Source organism: Brachyistius frenatus, unplaced genomic scaffold, assembly GCF_029030835.1.
Source record: "Brachyistius frenatus isolate BFR_SWC_R1_liver_20210118 unplaced genomic scaffold, ASM2903083v1 Contig_232, whole genome shotgun sequence".
NCBI lineage: Eukaryota > Metazoa > Chordata > Actinopteri > Embiotocidae > Brachyistius > Brachyistius frenatus.
This window is the reverse complement of record NW_027210831.1, coordinates 422,879-433,068: the sequence shown is the minus strand read 5'-3', so window position 1 is coordinate 433,068 and position 10,190 is coordinate 422,879. Positions and strand designations below refer to the sequence as shown.

Here is a 10,190-nt window from a genome sequence, read left to right as displayed (position 1 = left end):
TACTGTCTGCAGCACAGTTAACAGCGTTGCGTCGTTACATGAACTCGGCACTAAATCAGATAAAAAGTCAGAGAATTCTGTTAGAAAGTCTGAATAAGGACCAGGTGGGCGATAAACAACAACAAATAGAATTGTTTTTTAGGTTTTCCAGTTTGGGCGTGAGAGACTTAGTCATAACTCATTTGAAAGTCTGACTCTAAGTTTAGGTCTCGGGTTAATTGATAAGCTTGAGTGGAAGATTGCTGCCACTCTTCCTCCTCCTCCTCCTCCTCCTGAATCTCTAGGAATATGATATGATATGACTGGGAGGAGTTGTTTCATTAATACTAACATATTCTTCCTGTTGCAGCCAGGTCTCTCTGAGACAGAATAAATCAAGTTGATTGTTGGTTGTCAAATCATTTATTAACATAGATTCATATGACAGATCTGATATTTAATAGTGCACATTTAATTGTCATATTTGTTTGATCCATTAAATTAGTGGGATCAATTTGTAGTGATAGATCTTTTGTTGAATTGTGTGTATTTGTTAAATGTAGCTGGTCGGGTAACAGACACGACCTCTATGGGATGTTGAAAGTTTTGGGTGAACATGTCACCCAGTCTGTTACAATACATTTATATTCAGTTCATCAACCACACATGACAACAGAGGAGCCCAAACTTTTTACACCATGTACTATTTTACACTGCGGACACGAACAATTTTCATTTACAGAAAAACATCCCTGATTTAACCAATAACATAAGACCCCTGTTTCAAAATGAAGAATACATTTCAATCTCTTGATAGAAGAGGTGCTCCTCGGTGGCTCGACTGTCGACCCTCCTCTGCATGGAAAGGTTTGCCTGATCTGGTCAGGTTAAGTACTGTCAACAGTCTCTCGGCTGTTTTTGAACTTTGTAGCATTCATCATTTAATTTATTCTGTTTATCTTGAAATTATCCAGTGAGTCTGAGCACGACTGCCAGAATAGCGTTATGTCGGATGTGATGTGTAGGTCGGCACAGCAATACTTTATTTGTAAAAGATTCAACTTTGTTGTAACCTACCGGGTTCTTAGAGTATCGGGACTAAACGACAGAAATGTGCGAAGCGGAGAAAGAGAAGCAGACGAGACGAAGGGAAAGTGGGTGGAGATAGAGATGTAGCGCTAGTTGTAAGTTCTAGAAAATGTGTTTTATTGTTGTTAGTTGTTCAAGTTCGAACCGGAGTATTTTGTGGCTGTGTACGGTCCGATAATATAAGAAAGTGAGCCGTGTTGGGAGCCATGTGGGTCGGTAAAACTCTGAAGTTGCGCTGAGGCCATTGCTGCGTCTGGACTTTTCTGCTAACAAGATAGCGGTTTCCCTCGCTGGGAGAAGAGAGCTGGAGTACGTGGAGGAAAACCGAGTTTCTGAGTGAGGATGGTCGATAAACGTGTAATGACACGGACCTTTGGGGGGGCAACTTAGGAAACTCTGGTGTTTGTGAATTTCTGGCCTGTGTGTGTCGAGTGCTGCCACAAGCTGCTGCAGTAGATGTGTTCAGGACGGCTCTGCAGGCCGAGGGACGGAGACACAGGACGGATCTCCTCTCATCGCAGCCGACCGCTGGACACAAGGTTTGTAAAGATTGTTATCTACCGCTCTGAGTAACCGAGGAACAGTGAGTACCGACCACAACTTTTCTTTGAGGATTTCAATGAGCTCCGACAAGCAGGCCAACGTTATGGTACCGTCACACTGACTATCAAATCCAGGGTATTGTTATTGTGTTCTTTTATTATCTGTGGGTTACTATTTTGTTTTGTAACAAATGTTGACTGTTTCATTCAATGTGTGGTTTAACTATTCATGTGTTAAAGAAATGTTCTTTCAATTTAGGAAGTAAGGGCTAAAAGTGGGCTACATATGAATGCATGGGAGTTTAAACTCACAGTGACAGTATAGCTGTATCTTAAGCCAACCAGGCCTCTCTGCACCTTAGTCAGAGTCCAACTCTTAAATTGGGCTGTTGTAGACACATTCCTCAAATCTATATTTTCATAGACCCTCTCCAATTCACCTCCCATGCAACAGGGGTATGGTATGAAGAGGCTGAATTATAATTTGAATTGAGAAGGTGGGCTACATATATAATAATAGTCCAGAATAAAATGTTAATTTCGTGACAGTGAAAATGTGGAACTTTTAAAGCTCTTGCATACCAGTTTAGGGATCACTACGTTATGACAATGAACAAATCAACAAAAATGAACACCACCGTAAGGACTGTTTTATCTGATGATGATTATGTTTCAATAAACTGAACAAAGATATTTGTTAGACCATTGTAAAAAATGGATCTCAGCTGCATGTTCTGTAGGTTTACAGTTTGTCAATGAAGTCGTCTCCAAAGTCAATGATCATCCTCAGTGCGCTCAGGATCAGAGTGTTAACATCCTCTTTAAGGGCAATTTCTTTACTGTAGTTCTTCACAGGAAAGATGCCGTTCAATGGAATCCCCAGTCTTGAACTCAATTCTGACATCTACATTTTAAAGAAACAATAATTCAGTATAAGTTCAGAATTGACCTCTGAGGTTTTTGAGCTCAAATTCCAAAGAAAGCTGAAACTCACCTTTTTCTTCACATATTTGCTCTTGTAGACGTTCTTCAGATCATTTTCAGTTTCACTGCAGGCCTCATCAACTTTGGTGACAATAGCCAGTTGGGGAATATCTGCCAATACACAGATTTAGGTTGTATTATTTGTGTGTTAAGTTTAGTTGACATTTATCGAGCAGATCAGTTGGATATAAAAATTAAAACCAGCAACTTAACACGTGGGGTATTCCTGGAAAACACATGATCAACAGCAATAAGAAATGCACGATCAAGAGTGTGAATCATAAACATGAGGTATGCAGGGACAAACACTATTATTGACAATGATGAAGGCACATAAATACAGATGTTCACAAAGCCCAAAATCAGAGTAGCTCTAGATCAGCATCTGCAACACGTCGCTTGCGAGTTATCAGTATCTCGTTTCCCATTCCTGAGTGTCTCGCTAAAGGTTTGAACAACATGCTGTGTTTCCCAAACATAGACTTACTTAGGCGGGCCGTCAAGGTGTACTTACGGCCGCCAAGTATATTTAGCAATTTATTTCAGCATTATGTATTTATTAACCTGTCAGAAAAAGATGTTATCAACGCGATCAATTCACGGGAGGACAATCTCCCCTCACTCTCCTTCACCAGGGTCTGATCTGCTCCTTGTCAGTGCAGCAGAGGTTGAGCTCTGCCCTGAGTGAGACACACAGAGATCAGAGGACAGAAACTAACATGAATACTAGGGATGAGACGAGTACTCGGCTAAAACGAGTATCCGGCACGGATAACCTACTTTTGAGGAATACGAGTACGAGTATCATCAGAGCAGTTGGTGTCAATATCCGTGCTGGCTCAAGCTTCGAACAAACACTAGCTGTGTGCACACACCGAGGCCAGATACACACCGAGCCCCGCCTCCTCCTATTGCTGCAGCTCTGCTGAGACTCTGTCAGCCTGTTCAGTCATTAGAGGAAATAACAACCCGCCACTCTTCTGGTTCATTTCTGGCATCAGCTCATTTCAATCAGGTTTGTATAAAATATCTTCAGCCGAATTACTCAGAGAACTTTTCCTCGACTCCAGGAGTTGCAAGTCACAGCTCGTGACTCTGCTTCTGCCGGTTATGTTTACTTCCATCGGCTCGCTCCTTCCTTGTTAAGATATCTTCACTCAGCTGACTGCTTTCAGTGAGAATATAGTGTGAGGCTGAATGCATGTTTTGATGTGGACTGTCTGCATAAATCAGCCAGCTTCCCACCGTTAGTTTATTTAATAAAATAATAAAAGCAGGCGATCTACACCCTCACCCTCCCTCCCCCCCTACACACACACAAACACACATTACAACAAGTACATCATTTTTTTTATTTTCTGTTTTATATGAATAGCCTGACATTTTTCTCACTATAGTTCAACAATAACAAAAACATTGCTCTGAAGATCAATTCTGGGTCTGTTCTGGAAATAGTTTTCTAATAAAAAATAAATTGAGCAATTGTTGATCAACCCATATCAATTTCAAGTTAAATGAACAACTTCAGGTTAGTTCCTATCGATATCCAGTCTAAGCCCTGCCCACTTCCGGTTCAAGCCCCGCCCCGTCCGAGTACAGATACAGATGCAGATCATTTAGTTGGTTTAACAGATACAGATAATGCTGTACTCGCTCAACCCTATTAAATACTATATTTTTGTCTGAACCGCAACAGCGATCAAAGAAGCTGTTGTGATACAAAATGTGTGTTAAGTGTCAATTTGTTATTGTTTCCATAAAAGAAGCTTATTCAGCAGGTTTATGTGAATAAATGTTCCTAAACATGAGTAGCTCTCAGAGACTTTAATTTTCTCAAAGTAGCTCTTAGAATAAAAAAGGTTGGAGACCCCTGCTGTATATTATGACAGCGTTACCTTATTGCTGGGGTCTGTGTCCAACAATTTCTCTATTTAAAAAAAAAGAGATTCCAGCTTTCACACCCACTGTTGGGGAGATTACAGAATTATTTCAGTATAACGTGGCCACTAAGTCAGAGGCTACAACTTTAGACACATTTTTTTCACCTACATTGTAAAAGTAAAGTCATAAAAGTCCATTTAAAATGTAGGATTTTCCTGAATTGTATTATAAAAGACCTGGTTCAGTGACTCAATGTCTTCTAGGGACCCACTTCCCCCCCCCCACCCCACACACACACACACACACACACACACACACACACACACACACACACACACACACACACACACACACACACACACACACACACACACACACACACACACACACACACACACACACACACACACACACACACACACACACACACACACACACACACACCTCACCACCATAACAAAAAGTTCTGCTCTTACCCAAGTCACTGGCAGCCTCCCTGATGTCCCTCATCTTCTGTAAAACTGAGTCCTTAATTTCTGATGCGTTACCAGAGCAGACACAAACCAGAACGTGAACTCTGTCATCTGGAGAAGGTGACGGGTTGTAGCCAGCATCACCAGCAGACAATGAAGACAGAGGATTGAACTGCAAAAGATTGGAAATACAAATAAATGATGACTTATGAGCCTAAACAGAGTGTATGTAGTTATATTGTTCTTTTGTAAACAAAACTAATTGGAGGTGAGAGGCGTACACAAATCTCTTATTTTTTTAACAAAACATAACCCATTACAAAAAGCTGATTATAAATGAACTCCACTACCAGTAAAATCATGGATTTAATCAAAAACAATAAAAATGTTGAGTAATAGTTATTTAGTTACAGCTTACCTCTGAAAGGACTCGCACAAAAACAGACTAACTTAATGACATGAACAAAGTAAACAGTTGTACCTTATAATTATCCATCACGTGTCCCTTCATGGCCAGTTTGATGTCGTCCACCTTGACTCCTCTTCCAGTTCCATCCTCCACACCCATGATGTCATTGAAGACCAGAGGGTAAAAGTTCCCTCGGCTTTCTTTCTGGAATTTATGGGTTTTATACTGAAAGAAATGGATAAAAATGTTCATACAGCATTTTTCTAAGTAACTTATTATTAGAAGTAAACACATTTCATTTAATTTTGCTCAGAATCTATTTTTTTAGAAATGATAAAATGTCCCTAAACTACATGTTGACCTCAGTTGTTCTTGTACTGAGCCATGATCCCTTCAGTCATCTGGACAAACTCAAAGCATCGGTCGCCATGTTTAGCTCAAATGTGAAAACTCCTCAAATTTGCATCAATGATTAATATTATGATGAAACAAACTGAGACTTTGTTTCACGTCAACAAATATTATACTCAATCATTTATTTATTGAGGAAAATGCTCCAATATTACATATCTGTGAGTGGTAAAAGCATGTGAACCTGTTCATTTGAAGCTGAGTGTTTTCAGACTGTGGGATCAGCGGGGCACCCTGTTTTATTTAAACAACATGAATCTATCAAGGTCTGATCTTCGTTTGTGGAAGTGTATTGTGGCACAAACAGGAGATTTCTGACCAGCTCAAAAAAAGACTTGTTGACGCTCATTAGGCTGGAAAAGATTACAAAACCATCTCCAACAAGGACTCCACCAATCTACAGTCAGATGGGTTCTGTCCAAATGGAGGATAATCAAGAACTTTGTGACCCTGGTCGACCCACAAATGTCACTGTGTGTAATAGTCCGAGATGCTCACAATGCACCTACACTAAAGGCCTGCAGTTTGCTAAAGATGCAGAGGGCTGTTGGAAAAATGTTTTGTTGACAGATGAAAAATCAAAACTAGAAAATTTCTGGTTTAAAGGAGAATTATGTTTAAACAAAGGAAAACACTGCATTCCAGCACAAGAACCTCAACCCATCTGTCAAACATGGTGGTGGTAGTATCATGGTTTAGCCATGTCTGTCTGTCTGTCTGTCTGTCTGTCTGTCTGTCTGTCTGTCTGTCTGTCTGTCTGTCTGTCTGTCTGTCTGCATGTTGGCCAGGTCAGCTTGCCATGACTGATGGAACAATGAATCCTGGATTGCATCAACAAATTGGAAAGGAAAATGTCAGGACATCTGTTGACGAACTAAATCTCAAGAGAAAGTAGAAATATACTGTTGACTATTCTAAAGGCGGTACAATCTTTCCAGCACCATTGTGTAACCCAGTTGAACAGCCCCACAATTTACAGTCTCCAAAATGACCATGAAAATAAATCAACAAGTCTCTCAATCAGACTGACTAACAACTGAACATTATAATCTATTGCTGGGCTGTTGTATTATATTTATGTTCTCATCTCTCAGCAGGTTTAATGCCGTGTTCACATTGTGTTTTATGTTCACATTGAAAAGGGTGAAGTGAACCACAACGTGGACTTGAAACAAATCAAACTGAGACCATCTTCTGACATGCTCTCAGTTTGGTTCATTTTGCAGGGGTCGGAGTTTGTTTGGAGTGTTCACATATGTGCAAGAAAGGCTGACTAATCCCTTTGAGTTCATTTTCAGAGTGGAAAGTGTGAAAATAATATATATTTAATAATAAATATTAGTGCCAAGAAACCTGAAACTGTCAAACACCAAATCACTGCGAACAAAGGAGACTTTACGTACCATCTTGGTGTGACTTTGGTTGGAGATGGTTGCACTGGCTTCAGCTGGCACGGTCATTCTCCCTTTCAAGATACTGCTGACAGAATTGATGAAGCTTGACTTTCCTGCACCAACTGGCCCATAGAGCAGAACTCGGACATGTTTGACATCTTCATTTTGAGGTTGATAATCCTTCACGTACTGCAGATCTCTCCCATTGTCTCTGTTTAAGACAATGGTTTATAGGTTTAAAGGTGATGAACAGTCGGCAGCCATTATAGAAGCTCTGTGTGGCTGCTTTTATACACAGCTGTGCTGCCAACTAAATAGTTTTGGTATAGTAGCACACTGTGCACAGGGATATGCTAACATTTGATCATTATTATTGGCAACATTTGCTGACAACACTAACTTCAGAAAACCACCAAAGTTACTACAATTCATGTAGTAAATCATGAATTGAGGAAATGCATTGCTTCTTGTGGCTGTGGCTCAGATTAACAGTTTAACAGAAAGGATAGTAGGAGGCATGAATGTCCTCTCTCCTTAAAAGAGTGCCTTCTCTGTTGCAGCTCTTAAGCTTTAGAACAACTTCCCATCATATCAGGTCATCTACCTCCATAGCAGTGTTCAAAATCCATTTAAATAACTATATGTTTTCACTAGCTTTTGATAAACCACTATTTAAGTTTTTATTTACTGCTCCCACATATTTGTGATCTTTGTGTTGGCTTAATCCTGGTTTTGATCTTAATTGTTGTTCATGATCAGGTCTTATTGACTGTTTCAATTAAATTTCTACAACTTTGGGATTAATAAAGTCAAAGTCTAAAAAGTCTAAGTCTTTAATTCTTTTCTTTAATGTGCAGAAATGTAATACACTTTTGTTGTGTTTTAAAAGTGCCATTTAAATAAATTTGACTTGACCTGACTTTCAACCAATAATCCTGTTATGTCCTTCTGCAATGACACGTGAATTACAAAAAGACTGATTCATCAGACCAACTTTTAAAAAGATTGTCAATGTCAACTGTAACCACACAGACACTGTTTACTCACGTCCAAGATACTTCTCTCCATGGCTGTTTAAAAGCTGACAAGAAAATCATATAACAAGGCATTTTAGTATCAAACAACTGTTGTTGAAAGATTGAATTAATGTGCATGTGTCCACCTGTGAACAATAAAACATGTTTGAACTTACTTGGGGAGGGTGGTGGGGTCGGAGTTTCTAGAAAGTAAAAAAAGATGCAACACTGAGTCAGTAAACTGTTTGTAAATAATTAAAAGATATAATGTTCATGTACTGAGTGGGAGGAGGTGATGGGGTCGGAGGTGGTGGGGGCACATATGCTACAAAGTAAAACATATGAATCAGAAATAGTTTATATTTCACAGGTAACATAAAAGTGTTGATGATGAAAAAAAAGTTGAATGTAGTAATATTAGGACACGTGAATTATGTAATATTAGACAAAAGAATTATATTTAAAAAGTACACAAAATACAACTGCATGCAACATGCATATTTCAGTGGTTTCTGGAAAACATCATACATACTGCATTATCTAATCGAGAAAATATATTATGAAGTTGGAGTTTGATCTGTGTTATGCGGGTGGTTTCATGTTACTTACTTGGAGGTGATGGTTTACTTTCATCCGATCCCATGTCTAGAACAGGATGTAAATTATATTATAAATACCATGAAATTCATAAATATTAAAGTGTATTTGGTGGAGTGAAAAAATTATTCATACAGGAAAGGAAAATGACAAAAACAGTGAAAGGGCAGTAAAAATCCCACTCCTGCAATGAAAAAAAATACTATCTCATATGTATATATACTTTTGTGTAGATCCACTTGATGTAAATTTCTTACTCTGACAAACTGTGCGAAGGTTCCAGTGACTGCTTGTATGTATTGTGTGTGTGGATCCACAGCATGCCTGCTGACTACATGCACATGTGCCATGAAAACAAAATACAATGAGCAAATTTGACAATTCTTTGGAGACTTTGTAAAAAAGATTTTAGAGAGGGGTTTACAATTTCAAAGATGACAATTACTTATATAATGTATTATAATGCACTGAGCAGAGTATCGCAGCATGTTACAGATATCTGTCACCCAACGGTCTAAAATAACCACATTCATGGTGTTTTTGTTGTCTAGTAAAACTGACTGCTTCTTGCCACAGAACACGTACCACAGGTGGTTGAAATGAAAGTGTGATGAAGTTGAGTGTTTAAGTGCAGTCCAAGTTGCTCTTGGTGCAGAGAGCTTCCTTGCATTCAGAAGATGACCTTCCTATTGTGCAGGCATGCAACGTGTCTATGTAGCAGATCAACACCAATGGACACAATCAGACATGGAAAACATGAATTGGCTTCAATCACGATAATCTCCAGAGCTTTGTGATTCCCACGTCACAACTACTGAAAGTTAAACTCACATTGAAACCAATAAACATCAATTAAAGAAATCTGTCAAATCTATTATCAGTGATGCTGAGAACAAAACATTTAGGAAATACATGTAAAACCTCATTTAAAACGTAAAATGTCGTAGTTTTCAGTTTCATTATTTTGAAATATATTACATTTAATTGTACTTCAATCACTAAAGCTCTTTTCTAAAGTGATAATGCAGATGTGAAGGACATCTCACCTGGCCTGTGATGCTGCTGCTGATGCTGCTGCTGTGGACTGCCGAGGATAGAAGGCTGAAAGAGAGCAAACCCCTCTTTTATAGAGCAACCCTCCACTTTCACTTTCTTCTTCATATTGTGAGAAACCATGTGATTTTTTAGAAATCCAGCATCCATCTAAACAGTCTGTCAGTGGGTGTGTCATAATGTACAGTTATGGCGCTGATAAGAAAAGTAATCAAATTTCATGAATTGCATTAGGTTGATAAAGCAAATTAAATACATTATTTGTAAAATTTTCAACAGAGTAACTAGTATTCTGTAACTTATTACAATCCAAAAGTAATTTTCCCGACACTGAAAATAAATTATTCAAACCAATGTAATTT

General features: G+C 38.8%; 1 protein-coding gene across 1 annotated transcript; it reads right to left on the bottom strand.

Annotated features, from left to right (window-relative positions):
- Positions 1-398: 398 nt before the first annotated feature.
- Positions 399-8,821, bottom strand: LOC138633712 (interferon-induced protein 44-like). Its single transcript, XM_069720097.1, has 8 exons — positions 8,788-8,821; positions 8,355-8,381; positions 8,210-8,243; positions 7,172-7,373; positions 5,430-5,582; positions 4,952-5,120; positions 2,605-2,705; positions 399-2,514 (listed from the first exon to the last, which is right to left on the bottom strand). Exons 1-8 carry the CDS (start codon positions 8,819-8,821, stop codon positions 2,353-2,355), a joined length of 882 nt encoding a protein of 293 aa, XP_069576198.1. The 3' UTR covers positions 399-2,352.
- Between the last annotated feature and the right edge of the window lie 1,369 nt (positions 8,822-10,190).

Bases quoted from the DNA above. Each gene is read 5' to 3' on its own strand.
- LOC138633712 (XM_069720097.1), bottom strand. From the start codon at position 8,821: ATGGGATCGGATGAAAGTAAACCATCACCTCCAA. The intron at 7,374-8,209 runs GTGAGTAAACAG...TGTCTTAAACAG, and splicing joins TGGAGAGAAGTATCTTGGAC to AGACAATGGGAGAGATCTGC. The intron at 2,515-2,604 runs GTGAGTTTCAGC...TTTAAAATGTAG, and splicing joins GCAAATATGTGAAGAAAAAG to ATGTCAGAATTGAGTTCAAG.